At 46.3% G+C, this 21,679-nt stretch overlaps 2 protein-coding genes across 2 annotated transcripts in view; one reads left to right on the top strand and one right to left on the bottom strand.

Annotated features, from left to right (window-relative positions):
• Positions 1–7,160, bottom strand: part of DRAP1 (DR1 associated protein 1) — a 29,163-nt gene extending 22,003 nt beyond the window's left edge. Inside the window, exon 1 of the mRNA XM_075325662.1 lies at positions 6,991–7,160. Coding sequence (XP_075181777.1) covers positions 6,991–7,032 — 42 coding nt within the window. The 5' untranslated portion in view covers positions 7,033–7,160. The remainder of the gene's footprint in view (positions 1–6,990) is intronic.
• Positions 7,161–7,347: 187 nt separating this feature from the next.
• C10H11orf68 (chromosome 10 C11orf68 homolog) lies at positions 7,348–12,767 on the top strand. Its single transcript, XM_075325659.1, has 2 exons — positions 7,348–7,540; positions 11,681–12,767. The coding sequence occupies exon 2, from the start codon at positions 11,691–11,693 to the stop codon at positions 12,414–12,416; it is 726 nt and encodes a 241-aa protein (XP_075181774.1). The 5' UTR covers positions 7,348–7,540; positions 11,681–11,690; the 3' UTR covers positions 12,417–12,767.
• Positions 12,768–21,679: the final 8,912 nt, after the last annotated feature.

The raw sequence follows: 21,679 nt of genomic DNA, 5'->3' as shown, positions 1-21,679 counted from the left end.
CAGCTTAAAAAAAAAATTAAAAAACAATTGTGTGCGAACAGCAAAAATGGAAACTCATAGGCTTTGCTGGGGAAGCAAAGTCATGCAGTTATGAGGCCAAAAACGTACAAAAACGCACCAGAAAAACACAGCGAAATACGCACTGTGCGCACATAGCCTTATTATGGTCTGGAGAGAGCTCACTCCATTATAAAGGGACATTAAATTCACAGATATTACTTCCCGGGAAAATCTGCAGAAAAGCCAGATTCACGTTTTGCCTCACCTGCAGAGTCTGTGGTTTCGCTACTAAATGTCACATTTTGCTTTATCTGAGCAAAGTAAAATTTCCCATTTTGCCTCAATAAATTATAGATGAGAAGACGGCAGCATTTCTGCATTGTGTGGATATACGGCTTCTTCTTTATACAATAGAACTTTAACTTCCATTTGTGAACGGTGGTCACAGACAATGATTTCTGGATGTATTCCCGAGCACATGCTGTAATCTGCCATTTTTTTTAACACGGAGCCACTTGAGGGTCTGGAGATCACAAGCATCCAAACACGGGCCATCGGCCTTGTCCCTTGTACACTTGGATTTCTCCAGAATCTGACACTTTTGATGATATTATGTGCTGCATTTGGTTAGATAATCAATATCTTTCCAATTTATGATGAAAACATTTTTTCTGAAATCGATCTACGATTTTTCGCTGCAGTTGTTCACAGATTGGTGACCTCCGACCATCTTTGTTTCTTAGAGACTCTGCCTCCCTAAGGCTGCTTTCACACATCCGGTTTTAGCAATGCGGCTCAATCCGGCTCAAAAACCTATGCAACGGATGCGGCGGAAAAACCGTTGCATAAAAGTTTTTCCATGCGGCTCATCCGGTTTTTGACGGATGCGGCTTGATACTGAGGATGTGCAGTGCAAAAAAACGCATCTGGCGGCCGGATGCGGTTTTTGCTGCAGGACGTCGCATCTGGCGTGCATAGGATTGCATTGCAAATCGCGCCGAATCTGGCGCGATGCGGTTTTTTCGCCGCACAAAAAACCGTGCCAGACAACGTTCTATCCGGCCGCCGCATGGGCTAAATATGCCACATCCGGCAAAAAACTTACGCAACGCAAGGCCATGCGGCACAATACGGCACTAATGCAAGTCTATGGGGAAAAACCGCAACTGGCGGCAAAAAAAAAAAAAAAGTTGCGTTTTATCTGCAAAGCGCCATATTGTGCCGCACATGTGTGAAAGCAGCCTAACATGCTCTTTTTATACACCTTCATGTGACTTCGTTGAAAATTAACCCTCCAGCTATTTTTCATTAGTACTACTTACTTCTCCAGGGTTTGTTAACCCTGTACTCACTTTCTGTTTTAGATGTTTTGTCACCATTGATTTTTGAATGAATGCATTTTTTTTTTTTTAAATGAAACGGAAAAAAACAAAAAAACAAAAAAAACAAAAAAAAAAGTCTTTCACCTTATAAATCTGACATGTATGGTTTGCTGGGAATAAAATATGGCTGCAAAAGCTTCCCAAATCATTTTATTCTTGTTTACTATACATTATATGGTGAAAGTAACACTACCTTCATGCAAAGAACAATATTTTATTGAACATTAATATGACAAACACGATTAAAAAGTTCAAGGTGTGCTGGTAAGGATACAAACAGTAGTGGGACATGCACACCAATGCTGGCTATAGGTATATTAGGCAAAACAGCCTACAGCTGGGACTATTGTGTCATGAATAGTGATTAATAATAAGGAATCACTCAATGGATAACCAGTAATACATACAGTGCAACATAGTGCAGAGATGTAGTTACTATTAGGCAGACAGTCAGTAAGTAATTCCTATTAAATGGAGCATATCGCTCACAAAATGAATGAAAGGAGTGAGTTAACTCCACTTTCACTCCTGCCCAAACTGGTAACCAAAAGAGGCTAAAAATTACACACAATTAAGATGACACATACCCATAGTCGCCAAGTCAGCAAAGGAGGTGCAGTACCACAGACCCCGACGCGTTTCGCAAGGGCTTCTTCACAATGGGGGGCGCCCCCCATTGTGAAGACACACACACAGTTAGGTCCAGAAATATTTGGACAGTGACACAATTTTCGCGAGTTGGGCTCTGCATGCCACCACATTGGATTTGAAATGAAACCTCTACAACAGAATTCAAGTGCAGATTGTAACGTTTAATTTGAAGGTTTGAACAAAAATATCTGATAGAAATTGTAGGAATTGTCACATTTCTTTACAAACACTCCACATTTTAGGAGGTCAAAAGTAATTGGACAAATAAACCAAACCCAAACTAAATATTTTTATTTTCAATATTTTGTTGCGAATCCTTTGGAGGCAATCACTGCCTTAAGTCTGGAACCCATGGACATCACCAAACGCTGGGTTTCCTCCTTCTTAATGCTTTGCCAGGCCTTAACAGCCGCAGCCTTCAGGTCTTGCTTGTTTGTGGGTCTTTCCGTCTTAAGTCTGGATTTGAGCAAGTGAAATGCATGCTCAATTAGGTTAAGATCTGGTGATTGACTTGGCCATTGCAGAAGGTTCCACTTTTTTGCACTCATGAATTCCTGGGTAGCTTTGGCTGTATGCTTTGGGTCATTGTTCATCTGTACTATGAAGCGCCGTCCGATCAACTTTGCGGCATTTGGCTGAATCTGGGCTGAAAGTATATCCCGGTACACTTCAGAATTCATCCGGCTACTCTTGTCTGCTGTTATGTCATCAATAAACACAAGTGACCCAGTGCCATTGAAAGCCATGCATGCCCATGCCATCACGTTGCCTCCACCATGTTTTACAGAGGATGTGGTGTGCCTTGGATCATGTGCCGTTCCCTTTCTTCTCCAAACTTTTTTCTTCCCATCATTCTGGTACAGGTTGATCTTTGTCTCATCTGTCCATAGAATACTTTTCCAGAACTGAGCTGGCTTCATGAGGTGTTTTTCAGCAAATTTAACTCTGGCCTGTCTATTTTTGGAATTGATGAATGGTTTGCATCTAGATGTGAACCCTTTGTATTTACTTTCATGGAGTCTTCTCTTTACTGTTGACTTAGAGACAGATACACCTACTTCACTGAGAGTGTTCTGGACTTCAGTTGATGTTGTGAATGGGTTCTTCTTCACCAAAGAAAGTATGCGGCGATCATCCACCACTGTTGTCATCCGTGGACGCCCAGGCCTTTATGAGTTCCCAAGCTCACCAGTCAATTCCTTTTTTCTCAGAATGTACCCGACTGTTGATTTTGCTACTCCAAGCATGTCTGCTATCTCTCTGATGGATTTTTCTTTTTTTTCAGCCTCAGGATGTTCTGCTTCACCTCAATTGAGAGTTCCTTAGACCGCATGTTGTCTGGTCACAGCAACAATTTCCAAATGCAAAACCACACACCTGTAATCAACCCCAGACCTTTTAACTACTTCATTGATTACAGGTTAACGAGGGAGACGCCTTCAGAGTTAATTGCAGCCCTTAGAGTCCCTTGTCCAATTACTTTTGGTCCCTTGAAAAAGAGGAGGCTATGCATTACAGAGCTATGATTCCTAAACCCTTTCTCCGATTTGGATGTGAAAACTCTCATATTGCAGCTGGGAGTGTGCACTTTCAGCCCATATTATATATATAATTGTATTTCTGAACATGTTTTTGTAAACAGCTAAAATAACAAAACTTGTGTCACTGTCCAAATATTTCTGGACCTAACTGATATATATATATATATATATATATATACACACATATATATACACACACATATAAAAATAATATATCTCTCTTATAAGTGATACACTGTGCAGTATATATCCATACAACCTAGGTGTCACCTTGTACAGGTGGTCTATAACCAAAGTGTCATTTAATCCGAAGTGTCTATTTAGTGTAATAATCTAATCACTTATTCTTATGTAGTTACAATAATTAAAAATTCCCTGCAGTTTGTTATCGCGTATTTTTTTTTTCAAAACTTGCATTTTCTTTATAATTTGATATTTCATGAGAAGCCCCAGTGCATGCTGGGACATTCCAACCAGTCATCATCAGGGGCCAGGGTTGTGGTCAGTGTCACAGCCTCATCAGTGACATCTGTTTCAGGGGCCGAGTTCATCCCTGCTCTACTGAGCATGTGACAATTGTCATTTTTAGTGTGCTCTCCCTCCACTATATTGCATTGAATGGGTAGTGACCATGCGCTCAGTGTGCGCTATATTGGTTTAAATGTGCAGTGACCGTGCCCTCAGTGTGCACTCCCTGCACTATATACCGTAGCTTCGAGTGTGCTGTGACCATGCGCTCTCTGTGCTATATTGCTTTCAGTGTGTATTGACTGTGCACTCAGTGTCGCAGTGCTATATTGCTTTGGAGTGTGCAGGGATTGCGTTCTCAGTGTATGCTCCCTGCACTATATTGCTGAATGTGCAGTGATTGTGCGCTCAGTGTCCTTGCACTATATTGCTTTGGAGTGTGCATTGACTGTGCGCTCGGTGTCCCTGAGCTATATTGCTTAGTGTGCAGTGATTGTGTCCCTGAGTTATATTGCTTTGGAGTGTGCAGTGACCGTGCGCTCGGTGTCCCTGCAATATTTTGATTTCAGTGTGCAGTGACAGTGCACTCCCTCACTGGCTCCTATAAGGAGCGACGAGCCAATAAAGCAGTGCATATCGTTGTGCACTGTAAGGAGAGGATGCGGTGGGCAGAGCGGAGGCCGGCATCAGAGCGCAAACTATGGGGAATTTTTAATCAACCTATATTAGTAAACGATGCTGAAGTTGGTTTCTTATTCGACAATTTAGTATTTTCAGTTTTTACAGGTTTAACAACAAAAATAACGCATCACAATAATAAAATACAATGCACTGATGGGCCCTAATATAAAGAAACTTAAAATCAGCTGCAAAAATTATAAAACTGGCAAAAAAATGGGCATCAAAGTGGATGGCACTGAAGTAGGTTAGTGAAAGGGTTAAATGGTTTTGGGCCACTGATCTAACACCACAATTGCATATCTAGCGATGCCCCTAATAAAACTCAAGTGACTCCAGCCTGGCCCAAAGGGGTTCTGGGCATCAGAACTGGCATCAAAGTGGGCAAAACCCCAGTTTTCACAGATTTGAATAAGTAACTAGTGTTTTTGAGGGGTTAAACGGCTTTGGGCCACAAATCTCACACCACATTTACATACCTAGTGATGCCGCACATCAAATTCAGATCACTTTAGCCTGGCCCAAAGGGGTTCTGGGCATCAGAACTGGCATCAAAGTGGGCAAAACCCCAGTTTTCAAAGATTTGAATAAGTAACTCGTGTTCTTGAAGGGTTTAAAGAGGTTTTGCCCACTTTGATGCCAGTTCTGATGCCCAGAACCTGTTTGGGCCAGGCTGGAGTGATCTGAATTTGATGTGTGGCATCACTAGGTATATAAATGTGGTGTGAGATCAGTGGCCCAAAGCCATTTACCCCTCAAAAAACACCAGTTACTTATTCAAATCTGTGAAAATTGTCTGTGTGCCCACTTTGATGCCAGTTTTGATGCCCAGAACCCCTTTGGGCCAGGCTGGAGTCACTTGAAACTGATTGGGGGCATCACTAGGTATGCAATTTTCGTGTTAGATCACTGGCCCAAAGCCATTTAACCCTTTCACTAACATACTTCTTTGCCCACTTTGATGCCCATTTTTTCACCAGTTTTATAATTTCCACAGCCGATTTTGAGTGTATTTATATTAGGGCCCATCAGTGCATTGTATTTTATCATTGGGAGGTGTTATTTTTGTTGTTAAACCTGTAAAAAACTGAAAATACTAAATTGTGAAATAAGAAACTGACGAATAAGAAACCAACTTCAGCATCGTTATTAGTAAAGTGATCAGATTACATTATATACAGACGTGTAGGATTAATCTAAACGCTGCTTTCGGGACGCCCCTTTACGCGGACTGATCTGGAGGATCGTGCCGCATAATAAACGTCAGAAATACAAGAAATATGAGACCCATGAAAACAAAATAGCAGAAGAAAAATTCCCCCCCCCCCCCCCCCACCCCCAAGACGTTTACATTCTCGAGCACATTATATGGTAAATACGTTGTCACTAAAGCTAGTTTCACACTTGCGTTGTGGGACGGATGTAACGGATGCGTTGCACATAGTGGCACAACTGATGGTACGGATCCTGCAAACAACGGAATCCGTTGTAGCCTTTTTTTCAACAATTACTCAACCGAGCATGCGCAGTTGTGTAAAAACGGATCCGTTACAGGAATCTGTCAAATGACGGATTCCGCCACCATAGGCTTCCATTATAAAAATGACGGACGCCGACGGAATCCTCCACATTGCATTTTTTGACGCTCAGGGAAGCGCAGAAAAACGCTACATGCTGCGGTCTTTCCGGCCGGCGGATGCAACGCAAGGACGTCAGTCGCAATGCGTCGTCCATACAAGTCTATGGGAAGCAGCGGAATCCGTTAACGCTGTTTTACAAATCGGCGGATTACGACTGAAGGGAAAAAAAAAAACAAAAAACGCAAGTGTGGAACTAGCCTAAAAACGACATCTCGTGCCGCAAAACGCCCCAATACAGCAACGTCACAAAACGAATAAATGGTGAAAACAAGAGCAAGGAAATGATAAAACATGCAGTCATGCAAGGGTTAATACACACCAGGATAGAAAGTGACCAGTAAGAGCTGGGGGAGACCAGTGCAGGGACTGGGGGGACACAATGATGGACCTGAACCAAAGCCAGTCACTGGGAGACAACAGAGCAGGACAGCAGAAGTCGCAGCAGCAGCTTGGACGCTCGGTCACACGGTGCGACAAAGCCAGAGGCGGCCATAGGGGACGGATGGGAGGCGCAGTGACAGCGTGCGACAATGACACGCACAATATACCCGTGAAGGACACAAACACGCTCCCTGGACGGCGGCAGCAGGAAAATACGACGGCCAATGCAGAACTAGGCCACAAACCCACCGGCGGGAAGCGGGCGTTGTACTTCTTCTTCTTGCTCGGCATCGTTGAGGGAGGAGGACGAACCGTGACCCACCGGGGGCAGCAAGCCGCGAGGACAAGTCCCGCACCGCAACCGCTGAGAATTTCTATCAAGCGATGTTCGCCGGGAGCGGTTTAATAAAGTTTATTCTATTGAAGGAAAAAAAAATAAAAAAAATGATGCTTCCTGGTGCAGTACGGTGCTCGTAAAGTAGCTGTTAATAAAGTTATTTAAAAAAAAAAAAAAAAAAAAATCTGTGATCGTGATGACGTAATTCGTTGCGGCTCCTTGTTAATAAAGTTTTAAAGTTACACAATCTGTAAAGCCCCGCCCAATTTCAAACATGGCTGCCGTCGTCTAGGCAACTGGGCCTAGAACCGGAAGTTTAATACTGAGGAATGGTGACAGCGGAGCCTCGGCTGTAGTAAGCCCTGTCCCTCCATGAGCGGCGCCGTAACGGCAGAGTCCATGGTCTCAGCCCTGCTGCGGCCTTGTTAGTGCGAGGAGCCGGACTGGGGAGTGGCACAGAAGGTAATAGGGCAGTCATTGCTCCCAGCAGCCGGGGAGGGCGCTGCTTATCCTCCACTGTGTGTTTTCTTCTCACATGCCCCATATTAATCCATTATTGGGTTCAGGGGCGGGCTTTTTGCCTCCAGGGTGTGGCAGTAAGTCTCCCCCTCTGCTCTGTGTGTCTGTCATTGTCTGCAGTGCTGATGTCTCATCGATAACGCTGCAGCCAGTCGGTGAGATGGACGAGTGTCGCATTGTCGGCGGCACGAGCCGCTGAGCTCAGGGATTGGCGGCAGCGTTATGGGCAACAGACAATAACACATCAGGAGCGGCGGCGGAGACTATCTACCGGACCCAGGTAGGGTGAGTAAAGCACTGTTAGCAAATAATTAAAAATGTATAGTTCTCCTGATTAGGTATGTCTCTTACCTCATGCGCAGGGCATTGCAGCTTAGGTATCCATGGTTACGACCACGAGCAACTGTCACTATATGATTGGTTGTAACTATGGATACCTATGCTGCAATGCCCTGCACATGAGGTAAGAGACAGCTAATCAGGAGAACTATACTACAGTTCTAATTGAAGGTATTTGCTAATATTATTATTATTATTATTGCACCTACTACATACTGAGATGGGAACGTCCCTCTAACGGCAATGACGCAGATCTCAGACGGCTGCGAGATTTGTTAATACAAATCATGTCGCCCGCGCCCACAAGGACAAGCTCACAGGGTGAGAGATTGGATTATTCCGGTGAAATTGATGCCCCTTCCTGATTAACCCTGAGCTCGTGCTTTTCAAATCAGTGGGCAAAGTTGAAGGAGTTATCTGGGACTCTTATTAGTTTTGCATATGGGCTAAGAACTAACAGGCAGCGAGCGGTGACAATTCCTGCCAGTTCAGAGGAGTCACGGACCGCTTCTGCCGGGGAATCCTCCTCTTACGCTGACGTCACATCAACAGAGCGGCTCCTTCTCTTCCGCTCTGCTTTGTTGATGGGGCGTCCCTGCAAACATCATTCTGATTGACAGCATGGCTGACCGCTGCCTGATTGCGTGGAGATGGCTGTCAATCAGCATCATGTCTGCAGTCACAAACACATCAACAAAGCAGAGCAGAAGAGGAGGAGCTGATCTGTTAATAAGATGTGAAATGAAGCTAGGGAATTACAGGCTGAGGTTGTCCTTGTGCAGAACAGACAGGTACTTACTAAGCTCATATATTATTATACATTTAGATTTGAAGAAAAGGTGTTTATGTACATTTTTACATTTGGTTTTACATTTTTATTAGTTCCGTTTAGGGGACTTTAAAGGGAACCTGTCAGGCGCAATATGCAGCCAGGACCACGGGCAGTTCTGGGTGCATGTTGCTAATTTTTGCCTAACTGTCCCTGTATCTAGTAGCATAGATAAGGCCTGTTTTAAGACCCAGTAACACAATGACTTACCAGCGATCCTGAAAACGATGCGACCTGATAGGGATCGCTGGTAAGTCGCTGGGAGGTCGCAGGTGAGAGGTCACACAGTCAGATCTTACCAGCGATGCAGGAACAATACAGGTGGCAGTAGCGACCTGTATAACGATCTCAGCAGTCACTGTGACCCTGTCACACAGTGTCAAACACAGCGATGTGTCCTGCTCAGCAGGACATCGCCTTTGAAGAAAATGGCCTGGCCCATGCTGCAACGACCGGCGACCTCACAGCAGGAGCCTGATCGCTGGTAGAGGTCACACATAACAAGATCGCTAACGGGATCGCTACTGCGTCACAGAAACCGTGACTCAGCAGCGATCTCGTTATGTGTGATGGTACCTTTACACAGACGTTTTTCACTGATGTGTTAAAAACACCCATGGCCTTCTGTGTGCTGTGATTCACGGCACACGTGGGTTGTCCATATGCAATCCTTGATCCGTCATCGCACATGGTGATGAACTCACCTGTCCCTGCTCCTGCTGTCCGTGGTGCTGAAGTCTACGGCTCTGCTGCATTCGGTCGCCACTATCTGACCTTTGCAGCTACTTCCGGGTCGGCTCTGGCTGCATACATGAATATGCATGCCATAATGAGCCGGCCAGGAAGAAGCAGAGAGCAGCTGCCGAACACAGCGTCACTGGAGAAGGCGAGTTGAAAATGCTTTTTATTTTCAATGCACGTTTTTTCTGGTACGTGTTTCACGGAGTACACCATAGTGTGGTCCGTGGGACATCAGTGATGCCATAAAAAACGGACATGTCTCCGTATGGCAGTCACGGACACGTGTGTACTCCGCATAAAGACACGGTCAGTGAAAAATCACTGATGTGTGCACAGACCCATTGATTATAATGGGTCTGCGTATGTCCGTGATTCTGGTACGTATAAAAACTAGCACATACGTACCAGAATCACTGACGTGTGAAACAGGCCTTAGAGAGTATTTTTAAAAATTTGTTTCTAATATGCTAATGAGCGTAGGGACTAGTCGCAAGGGTGTTACTTTCCCCAACTAGTCTGCCCCCTTAGCATGGTAGCATGCCCACAGGGGCGTTCTAACATGCTATTCAATGCAGCATCACCATTGGTGACGTGTTTACCTGTGTCCGCTGTCTCCACTGATCCTGTTGGGATTCACAGTGTTAGTGACATGGAGGGGCTTCAGCAGTCAGAACAAATATCACCTCCATGGCAGGGTTTGGATGATGGCCTTTAGATGCAGACCCCCTTTTCTTCCTAGCCTCTTAGATGCTGGTGTCTTGATATCACAGTCACTATTCTTAAGTGTCAGCAGTATAACACAGCCAGCACCTGCTCTGTACTTGCTCCTTCTGGTTTACTCTTCCATAGTAAAGTTTTTAGGATATGTTCACACTAGAAAAATGATTTTTCTTAAGAAATTTCTTGAGAGTGAAGGATTAGCGCACCTGCGATAAAAAAGCACCAATAACGCAGGTGCGTTTTTGTGTGTTTTTGGTGCGTTTTTTTTCAGGTTGGTCCCTACGTTTTTTTAATGCTTTTACAGCAATAAAGCACATTGAAAAAGAAAAAAAAACAGAAAACAAAAAAAGATAGATAATAGAGGGATAGATATTCCAGCTTTATTTATGATGTTTGTGTTTCCGCCCCCCCACACACACACACTGCACTTCTCGCGGCCGGTAATGTGTTCCCATCACCGACCGTGAGAAATGACCTGGCGTTAACTGCAGCATCGCTCAGGGAGCTGCATTGTGCACTCGCTCACAGACACCGTGGGACATCGCTGTGGATTATGTCGGAGCTGTGTGTTCGGGGGATTTAATAAAGTGGAGAAAGAGGGGCTTTTTGTCTTTTATTCAAAATAAAGGATTTTTCGGGGTGTGTGAGTGTTTCTTTACTTTCATTTACAGATTAGTGACGGTATGTCATAGACGCTGCCATTACTAATCTTGGACTTAGCGGCAGCTATTGGTTGCCATTAACTCCATATTACCCTGATTGCCACCGCATTACGGCAACAGGAAGAGCCGGTAACACGCCAGGACTGCTGCATAATGGATGCGACAGTCCCGGGGGCAGCTGCGGGCTGATATTCTGGGCTGCGGAAGGGGGGTCATTATCCATGGCCCTTGCCCTCCTCAGCCTGAGAATACTGGGCCGCCGCTGTGTGCTTACCCGGCTGGATGGTAAAAATACAGCGGAGCACACACTTTATTTCTCTTCTTCCTCTTCCTCTCCTAGCGACATCACTTCCCTGCAAAACGCAGGGCAGTGATGTACACTGTCCTGAAAAACGCAAAATAACGCAGGAATAACGCACATCACTTGCTACCTGCGCTATTTTATGATTACATTACAGTCAATGGAGTGAAATAACGCAGCTAGCTGCAGAAAAGAAGTGACATGCTCATTCTTTTTCTTAAGAAAATCTACTGAAAGAATTTTCTTAAGAAAAAAACGCATAATTTTTTTCCCATAGGTTTGGCTGGGGAATCTCTGCAGAAAGGTTACAAGAATTTCTCAAGAAATTTCTGCAGCAAAAACGCAGGTAAAAAAACGGTGTGTGAACATAGCCTTAACTGCAGTCTTTTTGCAGAAGTATTTTAAAGGATATGAAGTCCCATGAAAAAAAGCAAAGGAATCTTTACAAATACAGTCATTTTTGTTTTTTATTAATTTTTATCTCTTTGCAGTTGTGCAAACATGTTAAATCTTGAGGAGGGTGAGCGGGCCTCAAAAGGAGCAGAAGACCATGCTGCCGAGTCCATGGCTGCTGATATGGATCCCTGGATAATCTTCGATGCCCGCAAAACTCCACGAGCGGAATTTCACGAGTGGTTAGAAACCTATCGACCCTCCAGGGTGCCTCGTTTTGGAGATTCTGAGGAAGGATCTGGTCCAGTCGGGTGGATTGCGGTGTACGGCCCAGGCTACTGTCCACAGGTTGAAGGCGGCAAGAACCTTCAGGATGCTTGGGAAAAACTCCAAAATACGGGACGCACAGTGAATTATGAACTTGTTCGCGAGTTGGCACTTAATTATGGAGTAACATCTGGAAAATGGCTTATGCATTTAGAAACTGGATTTAAAGTTGACCATGCCTGGAGTGGAATAGCTACTGCAGTGGTAGAAGGTCGGCTTACTGTTGCTAAAGTGAGTCCTCATCATCATGAAAGTAAGCATGTTATCTGTGTGTACACCCAAGACTTCACTGATGAAGAGAGCATCATGCAAACAGATGCCGTCATACGGAGCTCAGGCGTAAAATGTTTACTGACCTACAAGCCTGATGTCTACACCTATTTAGGCATTTACAGAAACAATCACTGGCAGATATGCCCAACCATCTATGAAAGCCGATTTGATTTGGAATGCATCCCACGACGGTCCAGAGTCACCAATAAGGTCACAAACATAGAAGTTACATAAAATTAAACCTATCATATTTCCCAACTGCTACAACTGAGAATAATTTATATTACCGCTTATGCAGAACTTTTTCTGGTTCATTTTTCTGATTTTGTTAGTATAATTGTGCTGTAATAAGGCAACATTCCGGTTCGAATTGAAAACTTGACTATACAGTGTGTGTGTGTGTGTGTGATATATATATATATATATATATATATATATATATATATATATATATATATATATATATATATATATATATTATATATATAAAATCTCTATCCATAGACACACATATATATATACATACACACATACATAGACATACATTTTATTTATTTATATATATAGGCATAGAAATGATGTCTAGGTATATAGTAAAATAGCCATGCGCTACGCAATTAAACCACCTATAGCGCCACCTGGTGGAAAAACAATTAGCATTTTTATCTCGAAAACGGAACTAGAGAGAAAAAAAGTGAATTAAAAATTGTAGGGCATCATCAATTCAATACAAATCGACGCCTTGCATACAGAAATGCTATGATATGAAACCCATGACCCCCCCCCCCCCCAAACATTGAATGCTTGTCCCGCATATGGCACTCATTTAACTTAGAGGCTGAAAGTGGCCCCCGTCAGCTGCAATGCACGTCTGGACTCTGCACAGCATACTGTATCTTGCTGCACATTGTGCAATATGGTAGGTGACACGTTTGCACAAGCATCTGTGATACGTCGTCGTAGGTCCTGCAATGTTGGTGGAGGGGTCGCATACACCTGCTGTTTGATGTGACCTCACAGAAAGAAGTCCAAAGGGGTCAGGTCAGGTGAGCGTGGAGGCCACTCCACACAGCCACCATACCCAATGACTTGTAGGAAGGTCTCCATGAGGTATCGCTTCACGTCCGCAGCTTTGTGAGTTTACACGTTCTAATCATAGCATTTCTGTATGCAAGGTGTCGATTCGTATTGAATTGATGATGCCCTACAACTGTAATTCACTTTTTTTCTCTATCTCATTCCGTTTTCAAGATAAAAATGCTAACTCCGTTGTTTTCCACCAGGTGGCGCTATAGGTGGTTTCATTGCATAGCGCATGGCTACTTTACTATACCTAGACACCACTTCTATGCCTATAGCTGCCGCCGTTCTCAGGTTAATGGTGGTGGACAGGATATGGGTGGACGCACTGTATAGACATAGACACACACACACACACACACAAACCTTCTGTCTTCCCAAAATTACCACCAGGACCAATGACTTCTCCAGGGAGTGTTCTCTTATAAATAATAGGCACATATCGCCTGCTGCCGCTGACATAGAGGGAATGAACATCTTCATGAATCTGCCTTTCAATATTGTGTGGATAATTTCCCAGTACAGTAATAAAGACAAATAACTTTTTATAAGTTTATTTTTCTGTGGTTTCAGTATAATGATTTTAGTTAATAAAAATCTGCATTAGTTCATAGAAACATTATGTAACAAGAGGTTACAATACAAATTACTTCACGGGCTTTCACTAGTGTTGAGCAAATAGTTAGCGAGTGCTGTCCTCTAATCGCATATTCATTACAAATAGCGGGTGCAATGTAAGTCATTGGAAATAGTCGCTAAGTAGGGAGTAACCCGAAAGCCGTAGTATTCGCTACTTGCACAAAGTACGTCTTTCGGGTTACTCGCTACTTAGCGAGTATTTCCCATTGACTTACATTGCACTCGTAACGAATATGCGACAAGTGGACAGTGCTCGCTAACAGCATAGCGAGTATGAATAGTCAACTACTCGCTCAACACAAGCTTTCACACTAAAATAAGTCTAGCTTGATTTGTACAAGGTTTCTCCAGGCTTGCTTTAAAGCAGTTCTCCAGTGTTTTTTGCACTGCTGGAGTGGTGCTTTAAATCTAAGTCCCCTGCTCCGGTCTTATACTCACACTTCTTCTTCATCTGTTTCCAGTGTTGCTCGGGTTGGTCTTCTCCACTTTGTAACTTACCGGCAGCTCCAGTGTTTCATAAACGAGCCAGAGGTCACAACTCAATACAAGTCTATGAGAGCCTCGTTTTGGCTCTCGTAGACTTACATTGAGTGCTTGTGATGGAAAGTTTGACTCGTGCGAGAATCGGATCGCACTGCCCGGACCGGCCATCTTATCTTCTGCCGGCTCCGCTGTATGTATTTCTATGAGAAATAGTCAGGAGAGCCTCGGCCAGGCAGTGCGATCTGATTCTCGCACGAGTCGCACGCAAGTGTGACCCCGGCCTAAAAGTCACATAGTAGTGGCAATTTTATGACTATGAAAGAAAGGGGACCAGTACAGGTATGTTGACTATACGTATAGCATCTATAGTCAAAGTTTTACTTAGGACTGCAGGCTTTCTTTAATATTTCCACATTCTCTTAATGAACACGTTTGGTATAAATGTGTGTGAATAGGTTTGTATGTATGAATCCGCTGTTAATATGTATTAAAAAAAAATCCTACTCTATGCTCGCAACAGAATTTTTATCTCGCGGATACTGCAAGTTGGGCTATAACGTCTTTGCTCACTATCTGCCTTTTTGCTCATAAACCTGTCATTTTCGGTGCATCGTTGATCAGTAAGGCCATAATGCAATGATTTACATGACACCATATGCTATCTTAGTCACACAAACAATTTCTGCTTTAAAAGGGAACTTATGTAAAAAAAAAAGCTACTAACCTGCCGAAATAGGGTTAATCGGCAGAATAATAACTTTTCTGACTCTGCCAGCCATCGCACTGAGACCCTGATTCACGAAGGAAATGAACGTTATCCGGCTGCCTCTGGCTTTCAGTCTTAGAGGTGCGACCAGGGCAGTATCGCAAGATAAAACAGTCACTGATCTCGAGGAGACCAGCCAGAGAGAAAACACTGCCGGCAGCCAGCAACAGCGCTCAACACAGTGAAATCCTAGGTGCATTGCTCCTGGGAAGTATGCAAATCAAAAAAGGTCCATGGAGCCTCTGTTAGGAGTCTCGATACAGAGAATGGCCAGATATCCTACTCCACACTGAAGAGGGGTAATACCCCGAAACAGCTGTCTGTGGATGGATACCTGGCCTTGGTATTTCTCTTGTCATATCGTTAAACTCGTCAAAGAGTTGGATATTGGATTAAAAGGGCCACTTAATATGGTGGTCTCTAAAAAGAGCCACTCCTTGGCTAGGTCCTTCCCGGAGGGATATCTGGCTATTCTCTGTGTCAAGACTCCTAACAGGGCAGTATCAGACACGGCTTAGTGCACTATAAGTGGCAGTTGTAACAGTGTCAGACACTGACTGACAGCTGGCTCAACATCAGTGCATCAGTACAGAGCCAGCTGTCAGTCAGGGCATGGTTACAACCGCCACTCAGTGTACTGAGCGGCGTCTGAAATGTCTCCGGCTGCACCTCAATGACTGAAAGCCAGAGGCTGCAGGTGGGAATAAAATTAATTTCCTCCCAGTGGTCGGCTTTTCAGTACAGTGGTCAGGCAGCTTTAGAATGCCATTAACTTGCAGATTACCCCCATATCTGCAGGTTTAGTGTTTTGTTTTTTTTTTCATAACCGGTTCCCTTTAACTAAACTGTATTTGCCAAAGTTAAGTACTTTTGCTTCTTGTAACCTTACTACAAATATAAATTGAAAATTGAGCCCCAATCTTGCGCTTGACAGGTGGGGATACTTACCACTATACTAACGAGGAAGAACATGACTTGCAAGCTCGCTGGAATTCACCAAAAATAGAGCTTTAACTGTAAAACACACTCCTGAAACTAAATGGAGGGGTTGAAGGAAAGCATATGAATGTGCGTGAGGCAAATGTTCATTAGTGTTAATCAGTGTTTCCTCCCCCCCCCCCCCCAATGAGACGACCTCTTGAAAAAGGCAAAAGATGTTCCAGTTTCCGTCAGCAGGGGGTGACTCTTGGGACTTCTAGAAGTTTGGCCTTTCGCATATATTCTGCCAAAATAAAAGCAGCTTCCGCAGATGACATCTTGAGTCATCTTACAGGCGAAGAAGTCGGGACACAGCCCTGACCTCCTGAGACTATTCCCTTAAATCAGTTTACCACCGAATCCAGGAAGGCTTGGATCTATGTATCTCTCATATACAGCAGGTGAAATAAGTATTGAACCGGTAACTCATTATCGAAGTAAATATATATTTCTAAAAGGGGCTATTTAGATGAATTTCTCACCAAATGTCAATAACCCACCTAATACACAGGCAAAGAAATCAAGCCATAGATGTTGATAAATTACCGTATTTTTCACTTTATAAGACGCACCCCAAATTTAGACATAAAAAAAAAAGAAAAATGGAGTCCGTCTTATACTCCGTGTTCTCTTACCGGAGGGGGGCAGCAGTGGTGGTGAAGCGGTGGCGTCCGTGGTTGCAGTGCGGCGGTGGCGTCCGGGGTGGCAGGAGCCGCGGGGTGGCAGGAGCCGCGGGGTCCGTGGTGGTGGTGGCGGCAGGCCGGTGCAGTGAGTGTCCCAGTGTCCGCGGTCCCGGTTCAAATGATGGCGCCTGGAGCAGTGCATGCGCAGATTGAGCTCTCATCCAAGAGCTCCATCTGCGCACAGCGCTCGATCCCGGCGCCATCATTTGAAACTGTGACCGCGGACAAACTGGGTAACCTGCTGCACAGCTGCCCGCCCCGAGTGGCAGCCAGCAGGCTGCCCGCCCACCATGCGTGCAAGAGGCCGGGTACCTGTGCTTGCGTGCGGGTGCCTGTGCGGCTGACGCCCGCACACAGCCATGGCTACCCGGCTGCCACCGCACGCAAGCACAGGTACCCGGCCGCTTGCACGCAGCCACAGGCACCCGGCCGCTTGCACGCAGCCACAGGCACCCGGCCGCTTGCACGTAGCCACAGACACCCGGCCGCTGCACAGACAGGACCCCCAGGTACCGCTATATTCGGATTATGAGACGCACCCCCCATTTTCCTCCCAAATTTTTGGGAGGAAAAGTGCGTCTTATAAAGCGAAAAATACGGTAATGTGTAAAAACGAGAAATTACACAAGGAACAAAATATCGAGCAAATGAAGAAAGAGGTACAAAGGCACAGAAAGGTCATGAAACCAGTAGAAATCTATCAGCAATTAGAAAGCAATCCTGCCACATAGTGAAAAATAATAGCTGGGTCATCTGCTCACCTATAAAAATTTGTCATTACCAAGGTGCCGTACAAGAAACATCTCCTGATGGGTAAAACTAGTGAAGCTGTCTATAGATCTTCACAACCTTATCGTTGTAAAACATACTGATGGCATTAGTTGCATAAGAATTTCTAAACTACTGAAGGTTGCAGTGAGCACTGATGGGGCCATAATCTGGAAGTGGAAATATTTCACCATAAACCGGCCCGACCAGGTGCTCCCCGCAAGATTTCAGACAGAGGAGTGAAAAGAATTATGAGAAGAATTGTCCAAGAGCTAAAGACCACCTATGGAAATCTACATAAAGAATCAGGTACCATTGTTTCAAAGAAAATAATAAGTAATGCACTCACCCTTCAGGACCTGTATGTACGCTCACCACACAAGACTCTGTTGCTGAACAAAAAGTAGGTTCAAACGTGTTTAAAGTTTGTGTAATATTAGTTTGTTTTGGTTTTTTTTTCTTGTACCACTATGGAAATTAATTTTGGGGCCATGTGACCTGTCCATGTCACCAGCACAAAAGGCTCGAGGTCATGTGGCCAGGTCATTTCCTGATAATCACGCTATCTAAACAGGCGCCGATAATCCGATAGACTAGCAAAATGTACATAAAAAGAAATGGCAGAAGATCATAGTTCTCGGCAACACATAGTCCAGTGTTACCAAGGATCTGTGCTGCCGAGCACAATGACAGCCTATTACAATGCCCAGGCTGTGGGCACTTCCCTCTCCATCACAGCCGTGCCGAGTATTTGCCGGCACACCACGTGACCTGCGGTAACGTCAGTGTGGTCACTGCAGTTCACGCTGGCCAACTGTGATCTTCACTGGCCTCCGTAAGGTTTCCGGAGTTAACAGCTGCCTGGCTCACATGCAGAGGACAGCGTGAAAGCCGGAAGCTGTGAACCCTGGTGACCTCACTGACGTTCCCGCTTCTCACAGCTGGCGGCTCCCATGCTGCCCTCAGTATGTTCTGGAGGCTACAGTGACCGGTCAGGTCTTCTAATGTCACTGCACACTGCAGCCTCCGGATGTAGCAGAGCAGAGAATTGTTGTGGGACATTGCAGTAGATTATGTCAGACCTGCAGGGGCATTTTTGAGGTTAATAAATGGGTGAAGGTGGGTGTATGATTATTTTGACCTACAGGGTTAGTAATGGGGGTGTCTGACACCTTTTTTACTAACCCAGGACTTGTTGGCAGCTGTGATTTTTGACAAATCACAGCTATCCTTGACCCAACTAATACCATTCCCAGATAGCCACTGCACCAGGGCAATCCAGATGAGCCGGGTAAAGTGCCAAAATTGGTGCATTTAAATGTGATGTGCCAATTCTGGTATGGCTGAGGGCTTTTACTATTTTTTTTTTTATTATTATTCATGGACCTTCGGAGCCTGATAATAGAAGCCCTCAGCTGTCTGCTTTATCTGTGCTGGTTGGAAAAAAAAAAAAAAAAAAAAAGGGTGACCCCCATCGTGTTGATTTTTTTAAAATCTAATTATTTAATTTACTGCACATGCCAACAACTCTAGTCAGTGTTGCCTGGTCCCCTTGGCTTCAGGAAGTGGCGTCTGAAAGCAGTAAATTCAGCGCTGTATACAGGTGCAGAGTGCAGACTACAACAGTCATCATCCTCGCCTGGTTTCCCTGCAAAACCAGGAAAGGATGATGGCAGTTGTAATAATCACAAAAGTTCAGGTCCCCATTCAATTGTATGGGGTTTGGGTTCAAGTTTGGGTTCTGTTCTGGTACCTGAACCGGACTTTGGCCGAATCTGAATATCCCAGGGCCCAAACATCCCTATTTAAAAATTGTGTGGGTGACATTACATGCTGTGCACGGGGCAGGGATTTTCAGTGCCATATTGCAGTAAAAAACGTCAACATATATTAAAAAAAAAATATCTGAGAATTAGGTCAAATTTTCAAATCTGCAGCGTGTGAATTCTGGCAAGGATTGGGTTTTCGGTTTTACAACCCATAGGGTAAATCTGGGAAAGTCTCAAGCTTTATCAGCGACAGTTTATGTAACATTATGTCTCGTCTTCCCCTTAAAGGGGTTATCCCATGTAGAATAACAGTCCTCAAACATTGTTTGTAACAATATCAGATAGTATTCACCCTCCCCGGGTTCAGTACCAGATCTCTACCTTTACTCTGACCTCAGTTCTGTGGCTGCAGTGGTGATGTCACATTAATAGTTTGCGTGACCGCTGCAGCCAACTATGGGGCTCAGACTATATTAGCAAAGCTGCTGAGCTCAGTGATTGACTGCAGTGGTGATGTCACATTGATAGTTAAAGATAGATAAAAAAAAAAATATATAAAAAGGTCCTGTGATTAATCCCTTTAACCCCTTAACGACCTTTGACGTACTGAGTACGTCATGGTGACATGGTGCTAAACGACCCATGACGTACTCAGTACGTCATGGCGAAATCGCGGTCCCGGAGCCCCGGGGAGTGAAATTTGTTTAATTAAACGGTAGATTCGGGAAGGAGGGGGACCTCTGCCTGACCTCAGGAGGGGTGGTGCCTCCTCCCCGAACCTACAGAGGCTGTGATTGGCTGACGAACGCCGCTCAGCCAATTACAGCCACTGTAATGTTCCAGCCATTGAAAATGGCTGGAACATTGAAATCCAGCCCTGATCAGTGCTGCTGTAGCACTGGCCATTGGCTGGAGCTGGGTGATCGATGCTTCACCCGCCCCCAGCTCTGATTGGAGAGACCGGTCTTGTGACCGCTCTCTCCAATCAATGTGGATCTGCGGCCTGTGACCGTCCCTGGAAGCCGAGGAGAGCGGTAAGTTGCTGTCCCCGCCGCCCGCCCCTGTCCCCGATCGCCGCGCCGCTGCTCCCGATCCACCGCTGTCCCCGCCGCTGTCTCCGATCGCCACGCCGCTGCTCCCGATCCACCGCTGTCCCCGGCGCCGCTCCCGATCCACCGCTGTCCCCCGGCGCCACGCTCCCGATCCACCGCTGTCCCCGGCGCCATGCTCCCGCTCCACCGCTGTCCCCGCCGCTGCTCCCGATGCACCGCTGTCCCCGCCGCTGCTCCCGATGCACCGCTGTCCCCGCCGCTGCTCCCGATGCACCGCTGTCCCCGCCGCCACGCTCCCGATGCACCGCTGTCCCCGCCGCCACGCTCCCGATGCACCGCTGTCCCCGCCGCCACGCTCCCGATGCACCGCTGTCCCCGCCGCTGCTCCCGATGCACCGCTGTCCCCGCCGCCACGCTCCCGATGCACCGCTGTCCCCGCCGCCACGCTCCCGATGCACCGCTGTCCCCGCCGCTGCTCCCGATGCACCGCTGTCCCCGCCGCCATGCTCCCGCTCCACCGCTGTCCCCGCCGCTGCTCCCGATGCACCGCTGTCCCCCGCCGCTGCTCCCGCTCCACCGCTGTCCCCGGCGCCATGCTCCCGCTCCACCGCTGTCCCCCGCTGCCGCTCCCGATCCACTGCTGTCCCCGCCGCCATGCTCGCCACTGTCCCCGCCGCCGTCGCACCCACCTTTCAGCCGCTGCTGCCCCCGAATCGGCCCCCCACTGTTCCCGATCGGCGGCCGCCGCCTCCTCCTTCATCGGCTGCCCCTTCTCCATCGCCACACCTCCTATCCCTCCATGTGCTGCAAGCCACCCTCCCCCCACGTGGGGGGAGGGTGGCTTGCAGCACATGTGGGGGGAGGGAGGGTGGCTGGCTTGCAGCACATGTGGGGGGAGGGTGGCTTGCAGCACATGTGGGGGGAGGGTGGCTGGCTTGCAGCACATGTGCTGCAAGCCACCCTCCCCCCACATGTGCTGCAAGCCACCCTCCCCCCACATGTGCTGCAAGCCACCCTCCCCCCACATGTGCTGCAAGCCACCCTCCCCCCACATGTGCTGCAAGCCACCCTCCCCCCACATGTGCTGCAAGCCACCCTCCCCCTACATGTGCTGCAAGCCACCTTCCCCCTACATGTGCTGCAAGCCACCTTCCCCCTACATGTGCTGCAAGCCACCCTCCCCCCCGGGGCCCCCCCTCCTCCATGTGCCATCTCTCTCTCCCATCAGACTCTGCCCCCCCTCCCCGATCTGCTGCTGCTCTCTCCCATTTTCCATCTA

Source organism: Anomaloglossus baeobatrachus, chromosome 10 (genome assembly GCF_048569485.1).
Source record: "Anomaloglossus baeobatrachus isolate aAnoBae1 chromosome 10, aAnoBae1.hap1, whole genome shotgun sequence".
NCBI classification, from domain to species: Eukaryota; Metazoa; Chordata; class Amphibia; order Anura; family Aromobatidae; genus Anomaloglossus; species Anomaloglossus baeobatrachus.
This window is presented reverse-complemented; position numbering and strand designations above follow the sequence as displayed.